Source organism: Heterocephalus glaber, unplaced genomic scaffold, assembly GCF_053883595.1.
Source record: "Heterocephalus glaber isolate CG9 unplaced genomic scaffold, H.glaber_assembly_v1.0 deba00001481, whole genome shotgun sequence".
NCBI classification, from domain to species: domain Eukaryota; kingdom Metazoa; phylum Chordata; class Mammalia; order Rodentia; family Bathyergidae; genus Heterocephalus; species Heterocephalus glaber.
Window position 1 is genome coordinate 44,824,087 of NW_028258317.1, and position 23,408 is coordinate 44,847,494.

Below are 23,408 nucleotides of genomic sequence, written 5' to 3' on the forward strand. Positions count from 1 at the left end.
GGTGTGGGGTGAGGGCACAGTGGGGAGACTGTGGTGGAGCTCAGATGAGACCCATTGTGCTTAATTTCTCCTTCCCAGGAAAGCTAAATACTTGACAGTGATCTGTCAGGTGATTCTAAGGGCTGCTTTCACTTTTCCATTCATGATGCCTCCACATCACCTTTACCTCTGCACCACATTCTCTCTTTTTAGTGGTCTTGATATAGGAAATAATACTTGAGATGAAATATGAAATATTATATCTCCCAACCTGTTAGCTGAATGATATGCCAAGCTCTTGTTCTCTAAAAATTGAAGAATGAATTCTAGGAACAATGGAGGTTAAGAGTAGGAAGGTATTTATTGATAGGAAAGCTCCTAAGGGGCAGGAGGGGACCCGAGTCAGTAGCTGGGGACCCCACTCTCCAGGGGAGTTTTATAGGGTGAAGCCCACATGGTTATAACATGGGCCACAGCCATGATCATCCAATAAGGTTACAAGTATAGTCACTTAGCTAATAGTGGTCCAATTGGGAAACAAGTCACATAACAAGCGTGGATGGAAAGATTCTCCTAAGAAGTACTGGATCCAGAGGTCTCTGGTCACCCACTGGGGTGACTGATGTCTCTCTAGACTTCATTAGGCCTAGTGTTTGTTCTTTTAGGGAGTATCTAAGTCTGGTTATTTTGTCTTTATCTTGAGGCCTGGTTTCCAACCAATACGTCTCTGGCCACAGCTGTGGTGTGTTTCACCTGTGTCCTCACTGTCTTGAGGACCTAGCCCTATCTGACTGCCTGTAATATTTCTACCTAACTCATCTGTCTATAATAGTCTGACCTCTTTCATGTTTTGCTTACCAACCACCATGGCCCTGATGATGTAGCTGTGGATGAGCATGAGCATGCATTTGACACTGTTGGACACAGTTTCAGTGAACTGAACGGGGTATCTAAGAAGACACCTTTGTGGTAGAATGGCTTCAAGAAGGCTCTGATGACCCTGTCTCCTGGTATTCATATACTTGGGTAAATCCTTCTCTTCCGAGTTTGGGTTCAACTTAGAGACGTGGTTCTATGTAGTACCATAAGAGAAAGGAGACGGAACATCATTTCAATTTTTACTGTACAAAAAATTATAAGTAGCAAAACTCTTCTACCAGAATCTCGTTTCCTCATTTTGATGGTTCAAGCTGCTACATGGAGAGGCTCACAAGGCAAGGAACCAGGAAAGACTTGTAGCCACCACAGCCAGTGAGGACACCCTCACTCCAGCAGATTCTTTGTCTGCAGACACAGAAGTGAACGTGGAAGAGTGAGTGACCCTTCCCAGTTGGGCCCTCAGGTGCGACTGGCCACCAAGGATTCCAGCCGCATGAGAAAACCCTGAGGCAGAGAACACAGCTATCCTTGCCTGGGTGCCCAATCCACAGAAACTGTGAGACTATAGGGTTGTTTTGGGGTTGTTTTTGGTACCTGCAATGCAGCAATAGATAACTGATATACACCTAAGCCACTATAATTTTGATGTAAATGTTGCGTGGCTGGAAGTCAAGAACCAGAATCAGCCTCTTCAGAGAGAATGAGTTTCCAACAGCAGCCTTGCACACGTCCTCTTCGTGTTGTCTCTGCACTGAAAGACCAACCCTTGTCCTTCTTTAGAGAAATGGTAGCTTGGTGCTCTCAAAAGTCCATATTAGCCCCCAGGAAATGTGCTAAGTGAGGGAGTGCTGGGTGGAAGGAAGGACCAGGATGGAACATGGGCAGGAATAACACTTTCTGAACCTTACTTCCTGACTTGATCATTACGGTTTCCTTACGTCCTTGCTCATTTTTTTCCATAAATTCTGGGTGCCTGCCTCATGACGGTTCCTACTACTGGGATACCAAGTGATCCCTTGGTCTTGCAGTAGTGCTATCAAGCCAGCCATCCCGAGGAGGTTACCTGAGTGGGGTTCTTTCCTTTCCTAAAGGGGCCCTCATGCACAGGGAGGCATCATCGTCAAACCGACAGCAGGTTTCGCAGGTGAAGCAAAGCACCATAGCAGATTTTTCTCCACGGCCCCGGATCCTGCCTCAGCCACTCCGTGTTCACAGTAGCAACGCTACTCCCTCCACATCCCTCTAGTGTCAACTCAGCTGTGAGTTACTTGAAGCAGGAATGGGGTGGGGTGAACTATCATTATTTACAAAGTATTCTTTTTAAATTTTTTTATTTTATTGTAACCCAAGTAGATATCAATAAAGAATACAAAACACTCTTCTGTGAAAAAAACCCTTTATAACAAAATAGAGAATAACAATGGTTAATATACTATGCATCAGAATCTTAAAAGAATGGCCAAAATATTACTCAGTACAAATTAAAAAAAAAAAAAAACCCTCCCTCTTACAAACAAGAAACAAAAGGAAAAATTTTCAGTGAAAAAAAAAAAGTAGTAAAAGTGAAACAAATTGGCATGTATCTTATAGTATTTTTGAAACAATTGAATAGATAATTGGGGAATTACTTGGACTTCTCCCTACTTCCTATTTATCTATCCTCTATTTTATGTGCTCTCTTTCCCTCTCCCTCTCTCCACATATATATGGCAACTTATTTATATATTATATATAATATATATTATATATATGCAACTGAAATGAATAGACACTACTCAGAAAAAGAAGTACAAGTGACCAATAAATAAATGAAAAAATGTTCTGGCTGGGGGTTTGGCTCAGTGGTTCAACCGCCTGCCTTGCAAGCATAGGGTCCTGAGTTCGATCCGACTGCTAAACTATGCAATACAACTTCTATGTTGGATTCTGAAGTCCCCTGGACCATCTCCTTATCCTCTTTGTGGGAAGCTATTACTAGTTCCTCCTGGTAGAAATCCTTGTTGGCTATATTCATAACAATCCTGCTGACCTTATAATTTGGCCTATGTAGTCTTAACTATTTCTTTGGCTTTGTCTCCTCCAGACTCAAAGCTATATGGCTACCAAGCTGACAATGCCTGGCACCTATTGAGGGCCTTTAGATAAACCCTCTGTAGAGTAACTAACTGCTGATCACAACTACGACCCTCTTCAGCTGGAAGGAGCCAGAACAGGCTTCGTCTTTTGCCCCTTCGCAGGAGTTAGGCGTACTTCTTCAGAGAGGGCAATATTGCAGAAAGGTAAATTAATTAGATATATTGTAGGCAGTTAGACAGGGCCAGCCCACCAGGAGCCAACATGGAGGACAGTCAAGGAGCCAACGTGGAGGACAGTGGAGATACATTCACTAAAGGCCAAAATTGCAAAAGAAGAGAAACTACCACACCCATGTGCTATTCACCCATGTAGGATGAATAGCAGTAATTGATATTCTAAATAGATATCAATCACCTGAGTGGGGGCCCAACATCTTAACACAGCCTTTTCAGGAAATATCCCTGACCCCCACCCTTATTGAAAATCCTTATATACTTGCTATGTGTCTTGCTCCCCTATTTGACCCCCATTGAATCAATATTACCTGGGTGTCTGTACCTGTAATAGTATTGGTCGGTCATGGTTTTGTCCCACCTCATGCCCACCTTGTAAATTCCCATTGGGTCTTATAGTTTTGTTCCACTTTGTACCTGCCTCACCACATGGCTTTGCTGTATAAAACATCTTTGAAAAGTGGGGTGAGCAGGCAACCCACTTGCAGGTCCCCCTTCTGTCTCTCTTAGGCAGAAGCTTTCTTTCTCCCAATAAATTTTTCCTACTCTAAAAAAAAAAAAAAAAAAATTCAACATCTCCAGCCATTAGAGAAATGCAAATTAAACAACACCAAGATTCCACCTTATCCCAGCAAGAATGGCTGTCATGAAGAAATCAAATAGTAAATGCTGGCAAGGCTGTGGGGTAAAAGGAACCCTTTACACTGTTGGTGAGAATGTAAACTAGTGCAACCACTACGGAGATTCCTCAAAAAACCTAAACTAGAAACTCCATTTGACCTACCTACTCCCCTTCTAGCTATCTTCCCCAAAGAATTAAGGAATATGATCACATTACAATAATATATGCATACTCATGTTTATGGCAGCACAACTCACATTAGCTAAATCTTGGAGGTTGCCTGCATGTCCATCAACAAGTAAATGGATAAAGAAAATGTGGAGTACACAATGGAGTACTACTATGCCATAAAGAAGGAAAAACTTTAGTTATATGTAGGAAAATGGATGCACCTTGAGAACATAATTTTAGGTGAAATAAATCAGACATACAAGCTTCAGTATCACGTTTCTCTGATATGAGAAACCCAAAATATAAATATGGAGCAAAATAAAAGATAGTAGGAAATAATAAGACCGATCTTTTTGCAAATGGTAAGGGGACCAAAAGACGGAGGGAGGGGAGTAAAAGGGGAAGAGAATAAAAAAATAATTAAGATGTGTTATGTGAGGGGCCGGGGATTTAGCTCAGTGGTTCCGGCACCTGCTGCGCAAGCACAAGGACCAGAGTTCGATCCCCGGTACCAAAAAAAAATTCTCAGGATGTGTTATGTACATGTATACTAAGTCCCCACAAGGAGTGGAATCATTACGTACAGCAAATGTACTAATAAAAAATTGAAAAAAATTATGAAAAAAGTAACAGTTTTAAATGAATGACATCTCAGCTAAGTTCTAGATTTTACAAATTTTTCTAACTTTGAAGAGGCTTGAGAGCCTTTAGAGTAAAAAACTTTAATGAAAATATAAAATGTTTTAAATGAAGGACATCTGAGAATGGTGAAGGGAAGGACCCCAAAATAAGGCTGACAAGATCACTGACACACTCCCTACAAGGAACTGGTCAGGTTTTAGCAGCAAAATACGGCAAAATCAACCACACTGAGTGCTACAGTAAAGGCTTCCTTTTCCTAAAGATGTGTTTGGGATTCCTCAAAACTGCACCTTCCGTGCAGCCCAGAGACCGTTCCCACTCTCAGAGGAAGACGCTTTTTATTTCCGTGTTCCCAAGGGCCGCGCTGTTGGCAGAGGATGCGCCGCCCTCCGCTCAGGCGTCACACCAGCGCCGGCTTTGCCTTTGTGAAGTGCTGAAGATCTCTGAGAGCCACACCTCGGACCGTCTTCAGCAGGTGTGCGGGAGCCCGGAGACGCCTAAAGAGGAGGACTCCACCGCCGAACCGTGGAATCCAACGAGATCGCAGCATCTTCCGGGGTTGCCGGAGACAGCCGCCGCACCTTCTTTGCTGCTGTGTTACACACCTCACAGAGCAGGTCTGGACACAGCAGTTGTCGAAAGTGTATGGTGTAATGCTGGCCCAGGGGGCTGCAGGAGACAGAAAGCACAGAGGTCCTTCCAGGAGCCGCACGAGGACAGGAAGACCTCCTGGGCTACTTCACACCGCCCCACAACCTGACCACACCACACACCGCAGCGTCTGTGCCCGGTCTCCCTTCACATACTGGGCACTGCCGGTCCAGCTGCCCCTCTCTGACTGGCAGAGGCCGCACTCCATCCCCCGGAGCATAGAACATGTGAAAAAAAGGAGCCAGGAAAGAAATGAAATGAGAACCCACCCTTTGAGAGCAGCAAGCAACTTCCTCCCCTCTTCTGCTTCTCTCTGGCAAGTTCTCCAACCTGGAATGGTTACACAGTAGGTTACAGCAACGGGAATGAATCATAGACCTCACACAGGAATCTCTTTATGGGAAACACAGTATTAAATTCACAAAGTCACAGGAATGGGTAGACAAGGTCAGATGGTTAAGGATGATAGGAAGAGCGTTTGCATGGATGGCTTTATTTATAAACTCCCTTCCCATATGTAATGCCATGGGATGCTCAGAACAACCCTGTGAGAAGCAGTGGCCACAGGAGTCTGAGCACCCAGGAATAAAGTACTTTACACAGTAGCAGGAGACAGAAGATCTGACTCCAAAGCGACAAAGTGTCCTTCCTGGATGTCTCACAGTCACCTGCAGGGCAGCACCCACTGCCCAGGTCAGTCACTTCTTCATAACCTTGGTGGCAGAGCCCAGACTCTGAGAAGCATCTCAGCTGTGACTGCCTTCCCGTGTGCCTCTCCTTTCTAGCTGACACCCTCAGAGGCCAAGAATTTGGGACCTCGTGAGAGCAATAAGAGGAATCTTCCTTGGAAAGGTCACATTAAGCAGGGAGAAACCTACCTTTAAATGTTCTCCCTCTCCTCCTCCTCCTCTTGGCTCTGCCATATTGCTGAGGACAAAAAGAATACAATGAAGGGTTGGGACAGAATTCTACTCCTCTTTTTAAGAAGCTCAGGCTTCCATTATCCAAGAATAAGGTAATTTCCATTTTAATCAGCAGATGTTTTCATCCTTTTATTATCATTCAATGGTGATCAAATATTTTAAAATTTTTCCTTCTTTGAGAAACTCGGTGGAGTTTATCTGATGTTCTCCATCGGAAGTTCTCTGCTGGAGGAGTTCGTGCAGTCTGAAGCTAATGGTCACACCTGTGGCCCCTCAGAGGACCATGTCTTGGGGACAGAGCTCGAGCTCCAGGTCCACTCAGAGGCTCTGAGGTCCCAGTGCTCTCCGGATCAGCCCAACAGGAAGGCAAGCTTGGTGAAGGACGCCTGACAGGGGACTGGGGCTCACCATCAAGTATCAGCAGAGACTTCTCCTCCTGAGACCACAGTCTATAAGCTGATCAGGACACTGAGTCCCTGGTAATGATTTTACCCTGGAACCCACTACCACACCCAGATAGAGAGGTTGTGAGCTGCAGGCGGAGACCTTTGTCCTCCCTGAACCCCTATCCCTGCCTGGTTTCTCGCCCTGGAGGAGTGAGGCCCTGTCTTGTCCTCAGTTTCCCATCTCAGGTGTCTTTCTGGGCCTTCCAGACTCATTTAGAAGTGTGCAAATGGAACAGGAAAATAAAGAATTGTCCTCAGAGGACAGACTTCTTGCTCTACTTCTGCCATTAAGAAACTTGAAAACTAAATAAACTGAAAATGATTTTTCTTGCAGCCATCAGAGAATGGTATTCCCTGGGCAAACCACCCGAGAAGGTGAATAAAGATGATCATAGTCATGATCAGCTTACCTGGAGCAAAACACACGGGACCATAAACTGGCCAGAACACTTAAATGAATGCTTCGTTGAACTTCTAGAGGATGTGCTAGCATCAGAATGAAAAAGTTCCAAGAGTCACAGTTTTAGGGAGATTCCAGTTTCATGGGGTTTTTGTGCAGGATCCTAGTCCAGCTCTCACAGTGAAGAGCCATGAGAAAAACCGCCTATTTCTGACAGGAAGAGGGGAGGGATGTCCTTGAATGTACCTTGATTATTCTCCATAATAGAAGGGGACATCTGCAACAGAGCCTTAACCCACATGAGAGAAGGGAGTGACCTTACTCCAGCCTTTTCTAGCCTTCCTGTCTCACCTAAGGTATGGGGAAGAAAGCGAGAAACACTGGTGAACACCACAGCCCAGGGAAACAGCCCACAAAAAAATGAGATTTAGTCACATCCTCGCCCCCACAGCTTACCACCACATTAAAAATGTTCCAGGATGGTAACCAGGTATAATACTTTAAAAAGTTATAACATGGGCTGGGCATGCTGGTACAAGACTGTAATCCCTGCAGTGTGGGAGCCTGGAGTGGGAAGATCACAAGTCCTAGCCCAATCTGGGCAACTTAGTGATAAGCATAATCCTATTTCAAAACAAAAAACCTAAAAAGAGCTGGAGATGTAGTACTCAGTACTGTACCAAAAAAAAAGTTTACCCTCTACTTAAGGAAGACCTTAGGGAAAGAGGGAAAGCTATAGACACTAAAAGAGATGAAAACAAGGTCACTAGAGGAAATTGAAGCTTCTGTCAGGTATAGCCACAGCAAACATTAAATGCACTCAATTCCTAGTGAGATTAACATAAATCTTAGCATTAAAGGCCTATGAACCACAGATTCTATTACCCAATACATCATGCATGGCTTTTAACAACAACAAAAGTCACAAGGCGTGCTACAAGACAAGGAAAAGAAGTCTGAATAGATAAAGCAAGCATTAAAGCCATCACATCAATTTTGGAATTATGCTTGGAATCTAAAAGTCTATTACTAGCATGCTAAAGATGCTAATGGGTAAACTAGGCAACATGCAAGAACACATGCAAAAGCTAAAGAGATGGAAATTCTATTAAAAAACATCAAAAGGAAATATTGGAAATAAAAAAGAAACAAATGAAGAGTACCTTTGATAATCTCATCAATATATTACACACAGCCAAGAGAAGAAAAATGGAGTTTGAATGTATACCAGTATTTGCAAATTAAAATGCAAAAAAAAAAAGAATTTAAAAGCTTTTTGACACCCAGATTCTCCTAGAACTTTCAGAAGTATGAGACAGTTTCTAAACGTGTAAATGTATGTGACAGATATGCCTGATATTCAGAGGAGAAGGAAAAGACAAGTAGAAGAAATATTTGAAGTAATCATGCTAAGCATTTTTAAAAATCAGCAACAAGTTAACCATGAAATATATTAGCTCAGATAATACCAAGTACATAAAAATAATAAAGAATCTGGGGCTGGGGATTTAGCTTAGTGGCGCCGCACCTGCCCGGCAAGCCCAAGGTCCTGAGTTCAATCTTCAGTACCAAAAACAAAACAAACCAAAAAAAGAATATGTACTTGGGGATAGCATAAGCAAATGAAAGGAAACCGAAGGATTTTTTTTTTTTGGTACCAGGGCTCGAACTCAGGTCCTTGCACTTGAGAGGCAAGCAGCGGAACCACTGAGCTAAATCCCTGGCCCAAAGGATTATTTTAAAACAATTAAAAAAGTGGGGGAAACAGCTTGATAATAGAGGAATAAGGACAAGAATTATGGACTTCCCATCATAAAGTATCCAAGCTTGAAGAGTAGGGAGAAGTATTTAGTGTTAAAAGAAAAAAACCTATAGAAATAAATATTTTTAAATCCTTCAAAAGTGAAAGAGAAAATTTTTCTTAAACATAAACAGAGGAAATTCATTATCAGCAGACTTGCTGTCTTAGTTACTTTCCTTGTTGCTGGGACAAAATACCTGGTACCCACAAGTTAAAGAAGGAAAGCCTTATTTAACTCACAGTCTATAGAGGTTTCAGTCCATAATTGGCTGGCTCTAAGGCAGGGTTTCATGACAGAAGGGCATCACAGAGGAGAAACAGACCATGGTGTGGCAAGCAGAAGGCAGGAAACAGCAGCAGCAGCAGCAAGCAAGCCTGCTTTCTTTCTGTCCATTTATATTCCATCCAGGCTACAAATCAATTGATTGGTGCCACCTACATCCAAACTGGGGCTTCCATTATCCACACCCAGAACTATGCTAACCCAGTTAGTTACCACACACCCTTAATCCCAGTATCACACGCCCTAATCCAGCATCACATACCCATGATCTAGCCACCTCCCAAAAGCCCCACCTATGAGGACATGAGACATTGGAGGGACATCTAAATATAACCTATAAAACCTGCCATACAATAAATGTTACAAGAAGCTCTACAGGTGAAATGAAAATGATAGCTCAAATCTGTGTAAAGAAAGGAAGGAAACTAATGAAGGAATAAATAATGATAAACAAATTTATTTTTCCTATTCTTAGTTGACATAGCAATAATAATAACACATGGGCGATCATAGTATATGAATAAGTAAAATGAATGTCAGCAATATTAAAAGGTACGGGAGGCAGGGATGGGGAAATATTTTATCATTAGGTACCTGTACTACCTGTGAAGCAGCATAGTGTTATTTGAAAGTGGATTTAGGTTACTTGTAAATGTGTATTACAAACTTTAGGGAAGCTGCTAACACTTTTTAAAAGAAAAAAAATGATTGATAAGCCAAAAGAAGAGAGAAAAATGAAAGATGTTTTTAAAAACATGAAATCATATGGCTGGGGATTTAGCTCAGTGGTTCAGCTGCCTCCCTCAAAAAGTGCAATGTCCCAAGTTCGAGCCCTGGTACCAAAAAAAAAAAAGAAAGAAAGAAAGAAAAAGAAATCATAAAGGAACAATGATATATACAAAGGAACTATAAAACAGAAAACAATTAAAATGCATTAATAAATCTTTACATATGAGTATTTCAAATTTGAATGTATTAAACTCTTCCATCAAAAGACATACAGTGGCTAGATGGATTTAACAAAAAAAGATCAAATTCTATCCTACCTATAAGACACTTACTTTAGCTTTAAGAACACATATAGGCTGAAACATGAAAGAATGGAAAGAGATATTCCATGAAAATGGTAACCAAAATAAAACAAAGGTGACTGTTATGGCTTGTATCTAGATGTCCCCCTAAAGCCACATGTGCTCATAGGTGGGGCTTTTGGGAGGTGGCTGAATCATGAGTTTGCGATGTTGGATTAGGGGGTATGATAACTAAATTGGTTTAGCATAGTTCTGGATGTGGATAATGGGAAGGCCCACCCAGCGTGTGGGGTAGCCTGGATAGAATATAAAGGGAGACTTGCTGCTGCTGCTGCTGCTTGCTGCTTGCTGCTTCCTGCTTCCTGCCTACCCTGCCATGGGCTGTTTTTCCTCCATCATGCCCCTTTGCCATAGCACCCTGATTTGGAGCCAGCTATGGACTGAAACCTCTACAAAAGCTAAATAAACCTTTCCTCCTTTAACTTGTGGGTGTCAGGTATGTTGTCCCAGTGATGAGAAAAGTAACTAAGACAATGACTATACTTACATCAGACAAAATAAAATTTAAGTATATCCAAAGGGAATAAAACCAGAACATCATAAACATACCTGTAATCCCATGTTCATTGCAGTATTATTCACAATAGACAAGATATGGAAAAATCTAAGTATCTATTGACAAATAAGTGGATAAAGGAATTGTGATAATCTATACCGCTACCTATGTCATATTTTTAAAAGGAGATCCTGCATTAGGAACTACATGGATGAACCTAGAGGACATTATTCTAGGTCTAATAAGACAGACACAGAAAGAAAAATACTAGCCAGGTGTGGTGGCATACGCCTGTAATCCCAGCACTCAGGAGGCTGAGGCAGGAGGATCAGTGTGAGTTTGAGGCCAGCCTGGGCTATATAGGGAGTTCAGGGGCAGCCTGAACTACAAAGGGAGACCCTGCCTCAAAAAAAACCAAAAAGAAAAATACTGCATGATCTCTTATGTGTATGGAATCTTTTTTTTTTTTTTAAAGTTGAATACATAGAAACAGAGAGGACAGAGGCTACCAAGGGCAGGGGGGTGGAGAATGGTAATGGGAGGATGTAGGGGAAAGGGTACTAAAAAGCATATGGTCTACCTTAAATATATACAAGTAAAACTAATACAAAATATCATCTAAATAAAAAAACAGAACTCCTGTTAAAAATCACATGACACAGAAAAAAAGGGGAAGATAAAAAGAACAGATGCAATAAATAATAAACCATTACAGACATGGTCCATATTAATCTAACTATATAAAAGTCAATTTTACCCTGCCAGGGATTTAGCTCAGTGGTGCTACTGCCTGCCTTGCAAGCACAAGGTCCTGAGTTCAATCCCTGGTACTAAAAAATAAATTAAAAATTAAAAATTTTTTTAAACAATCAATTTTAAAATGAATGGTAAAAATTCACTTAAAAGACAGAACTTCAGAGAAACCAGCATATAACATTATTTAGAAGATAGTAATTTTAAATATACAGACCCAGAAAAAACAAAGGGATATAGGAAAATATACCATGTTAACAGTAAAAACAAAAACAGGCATCATCATAGTAGTTTTATAGCTAGGCGTGGTGGCACATGCCTATAATCCCAGCACTCAGGAGGCTGAGTCAGAAGGATCACCTCAAGTTCAAGACTATGAGCTACACAGTGAATTCAAACCAGGGTGAACTACACAATGAGACTCAGTCTCAAAAAATATAGTAGTTTCAGACAAAGTATATTTAAGAATTAAATATAAGCAAAATTATCAGGGATGAAGGTGACATCACTTAATCACAAAGGGGTCAATTCTCCAAGAAAATATAACAATTCTCAAGATGTATATATTTACCAACAGTGTCAAAATGTATAAATGCAGAAACAGGTAGAAATGCAAAGAGCCTTAAATCTATGCTACTTTTGGAAACTTCAAGTCTCTATCAGTACTTGATAGATTCAGCAGAAAGAAAATCAATAAAAATATATTTGATTTGATTATCATCAGACATTAACTTGATATCATTGATATTTGTCCAATAATTTATCCAACAATAACAAAATAGGCTTTCTTCTCAGGCTGACAGGGAAGACTCACCAAGATACAGTACATTCTAGGCCATAAACTGTACATCAACAAATATAAAAGAGTGGACCCAGTAGTGGTGGCGTATGCCTATAGTCCCAGCACTTGGGAGGCTGAGGCAGGAGAATTTTGGTAGCCAGCCTGGGATATATAGGGAGTTCAAGGATAGCCTGAACTACATAGAGAGACCCTGTCTCAAAACAAACAAAACAACAACAACAACAAAATACTGTGAACATATGGATCAAAAGAAGTATCAAGAGAAAATTAAAAATATTTGAAACTAAATGAAAATACCACTTACAATGATGTGTGGAGTGCAGCAAAAGCAGTGCTTACAGTGACATTTAAAGCCTTGAACTTCATGTATTAAAAAACAAGCAAGAGGGCCGGGGATTTAGCTCAGCGGTTACCGCCGCCTGTCTTGAAAGCGTAAGGACCCAAGTTCGATCCCTGGTAACAAAAAAAAAACCAAGATCTAAAATCTCTGCGCTGCTCTGGCTTGCTTACCTGATGGAGGCCTCTCTGATTGCAGAATACTGGGAAACATGGGTTTGTCTTCAGGTAGCACAGAGACAGAAGGAGGAACCCCAACCCACAAAGGCAGTCAAGGGCAGGAATACCCAGGAAGCCAAACTGCAGTTCATCCATTCCACCGTGAGGCTCCTCACACACAGAAGGTGGTGCCCATCATCAGAAGCTGGACGCTGACAGTGCACATTCCACACCACCGTTCCAGGCCCACCTCACAGAGGGCAGCGTCGGGCAGAGGTTCTGGAGGTGGGGGAGGGGCACTGTGGGAGAGGAATCCACAGCCCTCCCCATCCCCCAGCCCAGCTGAGGGATCCAGTCCAGGGCCGGTAGATCCCCACACTTTTCCCTGCACGCCCACCTTTATTATATACCATGCACCTACCTCACTGACATTGTCTACTTAATCCAACGTTAGCTAGGTGTTCTGGGAGGCTTTTTCTGCTTAGTGACCTTCCTTTTGGTTCCACACAATCTTTGAAATTGTGTTGTGCCCAATGGGTTACACTTCAAAATCTACTCTGTCCTCACCTGCAACTTTCCCCGTACACAGTGTTTTGTTCACATCTATAAAACCAGAAATAGTCTCAGCAGTAACTTACCCCTCCACATACACCTACATAGTTCCTGGTAATAATCCACATTCACCAACACTTGTGAGAGGGCAGAGCAGCCCATACCAAGGACTCAGGAGGGGGAAAGCTTACAGCCCACCCAGGGAAAACAAACATCTTCTAGCAGCTGTTTCTTTCAGAATCTCATAGACTGGTCTCAGATCTAGCCTCCCACGTAGCACCCCACCCAGCTGCCTCCTCATTCTCCCTACCTAACCCTCTCTCCTTCCCAGCAGCTATTAATATTGTTTTGTTTGTTTGTTTGTTTTGTTTTTGGTACCAGGGATTGAACTTGGGACCTTTGGCTTGTACGGCAGGTGCTGGAACCACTGAGCTAAATCAGCTAAATCCCTGGCCCTAAAATTTACAATCTGTAAGGCTTCATTATTTAGACTGTAAACTGTCATTTCCTGCCATTGCTTGTCTGTGTGCCCTCAGTGGAGCTGTTGACTGCCTTAGGTACTTTCTGTATCGTGGTGCACCAGTAACACAGGCCCTTTCTTTGCCTCCACTGCCCACCTATAACAAAACCCACTTTAAGCCTGCCTTCTCTCTACTGCCTTCCTTGACTGCAGTAGATCTGTTCAGAAAAATCCCTCCAGTGGCATGTGTTAAATTATCACAGTGTTCTGTTCACTTCTATAAAACCAGAAATAAGCTCAGCAGTAGCTCACCCCCCCAACACACACATATATAGTTGCTGGTCATAATCGAGTAAGAGAATATCCTTTTCTTACTGGACACAATGGAATATTCAAGGAGAAAATGCATAAGTAAGAAATGTGTTGTCTAAGACAGCAGACAGAAGGCTGATGACTCAGCAATAAAGGAATTTACCTAGAGTGGTGTCTTTGTTACTTCCCTGGTCACTGGGACACAATACCCCATACCCACAAATTAAGAGGAGGGGATTAATTTGGATCACAGTTTATAGGGATGGCTCACAATTTATAGTGATTTCAGACCATCATCAGATGGCTCCAAGGCAGGGTGGCATGGGAGAGGGGCAGGGCAGGGGACGGTTGCTCACGGCAGGCAGCAGGAAGCGGAGAGAGATCAAGGGAGGAGGAAGGCAACAGACCCTTCCAGACCCTACCCCCAGTGACCACCTCCTCTGACCAAGCTTTGCCTCTCAACATCACAGTTAGCTGTAAACTCATCAGTGGACAGATCCAATCAACTCCCAGAAGCCCCACCTGACCACATAGGCTTTGGGGGATATTTAGATATAAATTATAACAAGTAGATAAGGCAGAAAGAAGTTTATTGAAGTATAGACTGTGTGAGACAGCAGAACAGTCAAAGGGAGGGCAGCTTTTGTGTGATTGCTGACCCGAGGGTTGTCGAGGTTTGTGACATTTGGGAAGCTTGGACAATAAGTTATTTTTGGTGTGGGGTAGACAGCACTTGTGACATGATCAGTGTGAAGTAAACAGCTTCTTGTGACAAGACTGCATTTCAGCCATGGGATGTGTATCCTGAAATAGTTTGTTCATGCCTGCTCTGCAGAGTAAGGAATCTTTGTCTCATTTTTTTTTACAAAATATATTCTCAAATATTCAGGGATATATATGGCCTCTACAATGACAAGAGGTGCTCAAAGTAGTGGCCATTGGCTTCCAGGTATTTATTAGTATGGTGAACTACTGCTTGGGTAACTTTGGTCATTGAGATTGCTGCACATGCATTTTCAATTTCTTCTCTAAAGGGCCACAGTGTAGTGGGTTTTCTGCAATCTAGGACATCCTCTAGGGTCCCCTATAGGAAGGTAACACCATTTGTTGAAAAAACATCATACTATTTTTCTTTTCCTGAAGTGTGTATACATTTTTTTAGCGGACTCTGGTGTGTGTGTGTGTCTGTCCTCTCTATATAATTTGTGTGTGTGTATGTGCACACACACATATAGACAAAGGGAGGAGAAGGGGGAAAGGGGGTGGAAGTCTAGAGATAAATGGCAGATGGGTCAAAGCATTAATAACATCCACCACCTGCCTCACATGTGCAAGGACTCGAGTTTGATCCCCAGTACCAAAAAAATTAATATCAGATAAATCTAGATAAAGGGTATACTGATGCTTTCCATCCATGCAACTTCTACACGTTTTTAAAAAATACATATATTTTTTAAAATGATCATTGATTATGTTGCCCCAAGCATCACCTAACATTTGAGAATTTTGGCTTTGATTCCTGCAGCTGCGCCCTCCCTGCCCAGCCCTCCCTGCTACTGCCCACAAGCAGCTGCAGAACAAGGCCTTAGAATCTGCCCCAGGGGAGAAGCTGGGATCCTCTCGTCCCACTTCAAGCAGTGTACATGTGAAAAGAACTTTTCATTTTGTTCATTATACACAGTGAAAAACAACAACAGCTAAAAGTTCAAAGGGCCACCTTTCAGCATGAATACTCCTAGTTTCCAGTTCTGTACCACTGTGTCACTTGTCTTTTGGAGTTTGTGGCAGATCAGTTTACAGGTGCTTTTTCTGCTTTGCTAAATCACTTCCCTCTCTCTCCTCCATAGGATTTCCATCTTCCAAAATGTCTTGATACATTTTGTCATATCCTCTCTCTCTCTTGTTCTTATCAGCCAAAACCACTTATACTTTTTTAATTCTTTCCTCCTTAAACAGTTTTATTGAGATACAGTCCACAAACTGTCCCAGGATGTTAAGGTCCATACTGCTCATCTCTCCCCACAAAAATGTGGGAGACAAACTATGGTGGTAACAAGAAAAAAAATTATTCAAAACTAGCTCCAAAGAGGCATGGAAGCCTTTGCCTCAAATCTCTGTCTCACTGTGTTCAGGGTGACAAAGGATTTTATTTCAGGAAAGAGAAGAGGAATACAATGAGACAATAGACCAGGAAGTCTGGGGGCTCTTTCCAGCTGTCTCTCACCCTTGTGGAATAGAAATTGAAACTGCGCCTTCTAGTTCAATCATTTTTGGTATATTCACAAAGTTTTGTGTCCACACCATCAGTGGATGTTAAGGTCCATACTGCTCATCTCTCCCCACAAAAATGTGGGAGACAAACTATTGTGGTAAGAAGAAAAAAATTATTCAATTTTTTTTCCATTATTTTTTCCAATCTCCACAGTCAACTTTAAAACATTTTTATGACTTCAAAAAGAAACCATCTCCTCAATTCATGCTAACCATCCCTCATCCTCCACCCCTAAGCAACCACTTGTCTACTTTCTGTCTCCATAGATTTCCTTTTCTGGACATTTTGCAAAAATGGAATCATGTAATATGTGGTCATTTGAGCTCTTTCACTTGGCAGTGTTCTCAAAATTCATCCAAGTTGTAGCATGCACCCTACTTTATTCCTTTTTCTGACTGACTTATACTCCACTGCATGAATATACTAACTTGTGTTTATCCACTCATCAGCTGATGGACATGTGGGCTTTTTTTACCCCAAGCTGAGTAATGTTTCTAGAAACATCCGTGCACAGGTTTCTGTGTGGACATGTTTTTCTCTTGGGCGTGTACCTAGAAAGGGAATTGCTGGATGATGGGACAACTCTATGTTTAACATTTTGAGGATTTGCCAGAATCTCTTCTGAGACAAATATGACATTTTATATTTCCACCAGCAGTGTATATGGCTTCCGACTTCTTGTTGACTCCAACACTTGACTCTTTACTACTGTCCTAGTGAGCATGAAGTATTCTCTCATGCTGGACTTTATTTGCATTTCTTTGATAATTAATGATGTTGAGCACCTGTTTATGTAATCAATACTTTTAGTGACCATCTAGGAATGAAAGTGTGACAGGAAAAAAACTTTGCTTCTAAATATTTGAAAATACTGACACCAGATTCTCAGTTGGTCATCAACAAGCATGGATTTCTACTTCCATGGTTCTTAATACAGTTACCATGTATTTATTGCATCTTGGCATTTTGGCTAAGATCAAATGTGATTACTATCTGATTAAGGGACTTAAATGTTCTGCACTGAATTTGCAAAGATCCTTTTTGGGATATTATTGGGCCTGAGGATTCAGACAAATGACTCCTTGGAGTTGACTGAAGAAAAGAACTCATTGCCAAAGCCTAAAAGGCTCAATGCTTTTAGTCATCAATGCCATGTACTCTATTTTGGGTAAGTGTGTTCTTATTATGATAAATATGAAGGCATTGTGAAAGCCTTAACATGGAGTATATAACATATCATCTAAGAGATGAATGGCAAGATATGTGTGTTGTTTTTTCTTGGTACCGGGGATGAAACTCGGGACCTTGCGCTTGCGAGACAGGTGCCGGAACCACTGAGCTAAATCCCCAGCCCGAAGGGCAAGATATTGAAGTAGACCTTATGCACTTTAATCATATTGTCAAAGATGGAGTGCATCACATATGTCAAATAATTGTGAAAGGTGAGTTCAGGTAACATAGAGAGTTATATTGTTCTATCTGTTTCTGCATATGCTTAAAATTTTTTAGAATGAAAAGTTTATAAAGTGAAAGATGCTGATTACCTTATGAAGAGAGGGAGAGGCCAGTAAGGATTGGTGACCTGGCTGGATCAGCCTGTCCAGGCTAGAGTTTAGCTATCCCTCATTAAAAATGTTTCAGGAAGTGTAATTGTGTTTAGGCAATGACCATAGAAGGATACCTCTTTCTGTACAAAAAGAAGGAAGGGAGGGAGGGAGGAAGGGATACAGTTTTTTGAGGCAAAGCTGCCTTCTGATGGCTTCTAGTTCCACTGTGAATGGTGAGTCCCAGATATCTGCTAACCAGTGGAGGTGACTTCAGTGTGATTCAACCTAAAAGGGAGTAGCATGGCAAGGAGTTTAGGCTAAGAATTGGTGCCCTAGGCTGTGTGAGGTATGTTCACTGAGACAAAGTACAGAATGATGATGTGCAGGAGGGAATAGATGACTGATTGCCAGTTAGTGCTGGCGCTGTCCATAAATTCATTGTAGTACCAGTTGACTCGATTGTGAATTTTAATCCAATAGTGATCAGTCACATCACATCAGTGATCAGTCACATCAGGCACATCTTTCCAGAATTGAAAGGATGGGGTAGATTGGATAAGGCCTATTTAGAGTGGAGCTTTTCAAATGTTGCTTGCCTTAGATACCTTGAGGTCTATCTTGAAGAGAGAAGAAATGAAGACAAGAGCTTGATGGATAGAATAGTAAGTGGAAAAAAACTGACAAATTTAGGGTGCAAGTAGATGATGTCAAAGGGCCAAATGTCAGACTCTGTTTTACTCTGTATGATGGAGACAGTTACATACCCTTAGCATCCAGTATGTAACAGTAGCTAGCCTGGAGTATAGATACAGGACTGAAACATGGGAAAAGAGAGGAATTGAGAGGGAGGTTATGAGCGGGTCTACCTATATGGATGTTAGGCCCCCCAGACTCCTCCCCACCTTCTGTCCTTCCTGGGGCCTCCACAGAATCTGTACTCTTTCTGCAGCTCTAAGCCTTATTCACAGCAGAGACAGGAGCATACCTTGGAGAAGAAGATTGAAATAGGGTATAGGAGGGGCACTAGCGGAAATCAGTTTTATGTTTTTGTTTTCATACCCAGTTTCAGTCCGTATGCGTAGTGCTGCCTTCCCTCAAAATCTCTTTCTTAAAAGTGCATATGTGCACGGTTTTGGCCAAGAGCATTCTAGGTCCACAGGAACCCCCAAAATCTCTAACCCTGGTGTATAATTCAGAATTCACCCCTGCATCACAAGCTGCAGTTGCTCTGGACGAGATTTCCCGTGGCCCCAGCAAGCCCATGAAGCTCAGCATGCAGTACAGTCCTGGCAGGTGAACAACACACACGAGGGTGAGATCTTGGATGTCATCATCATGAAGGGAGGAAGACACCAAGATCACCTTCCCCAAACAGAGGGAGGCTGTGCCTGATAACAGCCCTGTGTGTGTTTAGTGCTCAACAAACCCACTACACTCTAGCCACTGTGACATCAGCAAGCTCAGTACTGTCCCAGGCAAGCTCAGGAGTCACACTGGGAAGCAGGGGGCAGAGCAGGCTCGTGATGTGAGGCGACTGGTACAGTACTCTGTTTACCCAGAAAGGTCATTTATTCCCCTCTCCACATTTTTTTCTACTTTCTTATATATTCTAAGGTATCTCTTGCTTCATCTCAATATTTTACCTAGGATGTAGGTGACGGCTTGGCAACTTTCCTACTGCAGGTGGGGGGTCCTTTTACTGTGCCAAAATGTCACCAGTCAGGTGGCATGAAGAAATACCCAGGGAGGGGAACCTTAGATGATTTCCTAGTAGGGACCCTCAGAGGCAAGATCATAGTGTGCTTCTGAAACAAGTCACCAGGCCCCACATGACAGATTCCCATGCCGCACCTCTCTAATCCTAGGGCTCTGTCACACCCGAGCATAGCCACTGCAGCAATACCCTTGAACACTCTGAGAGGTTCGCCAACCTGTGGGACAACAAGGTCACTGACAAAGTGTATGAAAAATGACTGAGCCACTGCAATCTGAAAAGTGTATGTGTCCCTGCTCTCTTCAAACATGTAAGACCTACGTTCCTTACAGCTCCTTTGGGTTAGAACCAATCAGTTAGGGCAGAAGGTGTGGACTCTACAGTATCGGGAAGGACAAGCTATGAGGTAAGAAGAAGCAAAACCACCTCAAAGTACACCACAGAGGGAACAGATTTTGAGGATTTAGAACATTCATTTCTCAGAATTCTAGGAGACTGGAATTTTATAAAAACTTAAAGAGGCAATCAGGAAAATTTGAAGCAGCTTCTCTCTTTCCCTAAACAGAAGTTCTGTGCTGCCCAACATCAATGCTCCCAACAGCAGCACAAATAAAAACCATCATTCTTTACGAACATTTGCTGGGGACAATCAGTGTTCTCAATCAGGAACAAATTAGGAAATGTTCTTGCTTCAAAATGGTGGGAAAGAATTTTTTCCTTCAGCAGCAAGGGAGACCTTCCTGATACAATGCCTTCTGGTGTGAGGTACCGGGAGCACTGCAGCAGAGGTACTGGGCCCACTGGAGGCCCTCAGCGTGGGCTTGCACAGGGTCCCAGCTCTCTGAGGCTCCTCACTAAGTGATGCTTCCAGTCATCAAAAGCTGTACATTTGGGGGCTGTTTGATCCCGGCCCTGCCGAGGCTGTTCCTTGTACAATATATCTGGCCAATAGGGCCAGGTCCCATGTTCTAAGATTTGACATTGGACATTGTGGAGCATGAAGAATTGTAGCTGAGGTGATGATGTCCCCTGGACCTGCACCCTCTGTCTTCTGCTGAGTTTTCCCAGGCTTCTTGAAGGATGAAAGGGTCCACTGGGCCTGGCAACTTCTGTTCTTCTTGTAAGTTGAGGTTTCTCCTCTGAGACCATCACAAAATCTCTTGAGAACTTCCGGTGTGGTATTTCCAGTAAAGGAAGCTCTCACTTTAACAGATGATGGCTGGGAAGTGCCCCTTTCCAGTGAGCTTTCTCTCCCTCTGCATCTTATGCCAGGACAAAGCCACTGAGAAAAGTGCTTCATCTTGAAGAGACTTTAAGGAGGAGACTCTCCCTTTAGTGACAGGGAGGGGGAGGATTTCTCCCAAAGGTCTCCTCTAATTTCTGTCATGAGGGTTGTGGCTCTTTCTTCTGCTTTGGCCTGGCCCTGGCCCTGCATGCTCTGTACAAAGCTTTCCTGCTTTGACTGGCAGAAGGCAGACTGTCCTTGCAGCTGATTTTTAGAGTCTGATGATTTAAGGTCTTGGGGAACTGCTGTTCTTGTGGGAGGTCTTTTAGTGGCCAGGCTGGTTCCTGGTTGAATTGTATTCATGTCTCTCCCTAGCATGCCTTCTGACTCACTGCTCATCAGGATATTACTAGACTACAGTTGAAGGGCACAGAGCTCCTTTGCTTTGCATATCTCCCTGGGCTTGTTGCACACGAGGAAATATTCTTTGTCATTGTTTTGCTCTGAAGCCTTTCTGTGCCATTGCCGGAAGTCATTCTCTTACCCCTTATCTCAGGTCCAGCCCCAGCCTGCCTTGTGGTTGGCTTTTGGCTGTGTCTCTTCGGTTGTAGAGTCTGCTTTTGACTCACTGCATCTGTGTTGCTGTTGTTGGGAGGAAAAGAATCTGTATGTCATCCTCCCTCACCTGGAGGTTCACTGAAAGCTCATGGTTGGTGTAAGACAAGATGTCTCAGGGCCTCTTGCCTTTGCTTGCCCACAGGTGAGGTAGCAGGGAAAGGGTGATCCACAGCTGAATTTGTTGTTGCTACCTTGTCACCTTGAGAAGCACTTGAGCTTCTTCCAAGGGGCTTAGAGATTCCAATTTTAGAATCTACCCTAGAAACAACTGTGTTGAGAGAAATTTGGAATGAGAAGAGGCCTAGCACGGCTCCTTTCTTTGGTTAAAGGCCTGGCGTGGATCCTTTTTTGGATAAAGATCTCAGTGGATTTCTGGACCTTGTGGGGAAGGCCCCACACATCATTCTGTTGTGAAAAGTTGTAATATGCTCTTCCCAACATCTTCTGTTTACTGGAAATAAGAAATGGAACACCTTGGGAGGTATTGAGGGAGTGTCCTCAGAACCCTGTCTCTGAGGACACACCACTGACAGAGATATAAGGACCCCAGGGGGAGGCCCCACCGTGTGGGATGATGGGATGAGCCACTTTGAAGGTGGTGCGCTAGCTTCCTTCTCAGCTCACTGCTGAAGCTGGAATCTTTAGGCAGGCTGGAGCCTGGCACATGGGCTTTGGAGGACTGGCTGACCCATGAAAGCTTGTGAGCTGGGGCACAAAAGTCTTCCTGGGAATTTTGACCCCAGAAGGTAAAGCCCACTCACTTTCCTGCACTTTCTGTAGCACATTCTGTCCCAGGCTGTGAATTCCAGACAGTGAGGGACAGTACCTCACTCTGGGGGCTGTGAACACATACTGCACAGACTGTTCTGGTCCACAGGAGAATCCAGCAGAGTCAGGGTTGGGGCCTGAAGTTGGCCCTGTGCTTGCACAAGGTGGAGATGTCGGGACTGAGACTGAGCAGAGTATGGGGCAAGGGCTGAGGCTGGGCCTCAGCCAAGCAACGAGGAGGAGTGTGAGGGAGGTCTGGATTCCTAGGCTTTGAGGATGGTGGAGACTGCACTGAAGCAGTCACCTGAGGGAGGGACAGCAGGATCAGCAACTCTCTAGACAGACCCGGGAGAAGGCAGAACTGGACACATGTTTGCTCTACATGGCTGTCCCAGGCCTTAGGATCTACAGCCTCTGACTCGTGTGCAGCTCCTCTGGTTTGCCTTTGCTGTTGCAAAGAGGAAGGAAGGACGCACAAGTGCTGCTGATCCGAAGCTGGCTCTGACCTTTTCCTGGAAGTAGTCAGTGTGTAGTCTGGCTCATGTTTTGCAAAAGATTCTGTTTTCTTTTCCTGTTCTCTGCCCATCAGGAAATCATCTGTCTGTTTGGTTCTCTCTCAAGGATGGCAGAGTTGTCAGATCTGAGAAACCTTAGGGTTCCATTTTCTACATGGTAGGCTCCACTGTGTCCCCCAAAGAGGGCTTCATCAGAGCCAAGGTTCTCAGTGGATATCATCAGAGCTACCGTCCGGGACAGAGTGGCTTCTGGTGGAGAACAGGTTCTGCTTCCTGGGTGTGATGTTGGGGAGGGGAGAGAACTGGCTCCAGTAGGCAACGGTCCACTGGGAATTTGTGATCCAAGGGAGAATGAGGCTCTAATGGCACAGTCACCATTGGAGCAGAGGACATTGAGTCCGCTAAAGAGGTGACCTGGTTAGGTGGGAGAATGAGGGCAAAAGCAGAGAAGGCTCTGTCAGGGGTTAATGTTGGGTGTCCTGGAGGAACTGCTGAGATGGCAGAGGTCTGAGTGAATGAAGGCTTTGTCACAGAATCAGTGGTTGGCAAAGGAGACAGTGTGAGAAGCATCTTTCAAGGTGCCTGAGAGAGCAGCCACCTGACCTTAGCTGTTGTGTTACACCTCACAGAGGGCCCTGAACAGTCGTTGAAAGTGTGTGGTGAGATGTTGCTGGGCCCAGGA

General features: G+C 43.3%; 2 protein-coding genes across 3 annotated transcripts in view; one reads left to right on the plus strand and one right to left on the minus strand.

Moving 5' to 3' along the window:
* The window catches only part of Gldc (glycine decarboxylase), a 203,077-nt gene that overhangs the window by 25,022 nt on the left and 154,647 nt on the right, over positions 1 to 23,408 (plus strand). The gene's annotated exons all lie outside the window — the stretch shown is intronic.
* LOC106008823 (spermatogenesis-associated protein 31D3-like) lies at positions 1,999 to 13,029 on the minus strand. Its single transcript, XM_013069705.3, has 4 exons — positions 12,759 to 13,029; positions 6,132 to 6,180; positions 5,523 to 5,583; positions 1,999 to 5,271 (listed from the first exon to the last, which is right to left on the minus strand). Exons 1-4 carry the CDS (start codon positions 12,897 to 12,899, stop codon positions 5,100 to 5,102), a joined length of 423 nt encoding a protein of 140 aa, XP_012925159.1. The 5' UTR covers positions 12,900 to 13,029; the 3' UTR covers positions 1,999 to 5,099.

Bases quoted from the DNA above. Each gene is read 5' to 3' on its own strand.
- LOC106008823 (XM_013069705.3), bottom strand. From the start codon at position 12,899: ATGGATGAACTGCAGTTTGGCTTCCTGGGTATTCCTGCCCTTGACTGC. The intron at 6,181-12,758 runs GTAAGCAAGCCA...TTTTGTCCTCAG, and splicing joins ATCAGAGAGGCCTCCATCAG to CAATATGGCAGAGCCAAGAG. The intron at 5,272-5,522 runs GTGGGTTCTCAT...TGTCTCCTGCAG, and splicing joins TTGCTTGCTGCTCTCAAAGG to CCCCCTGGGCCAGCATTACA.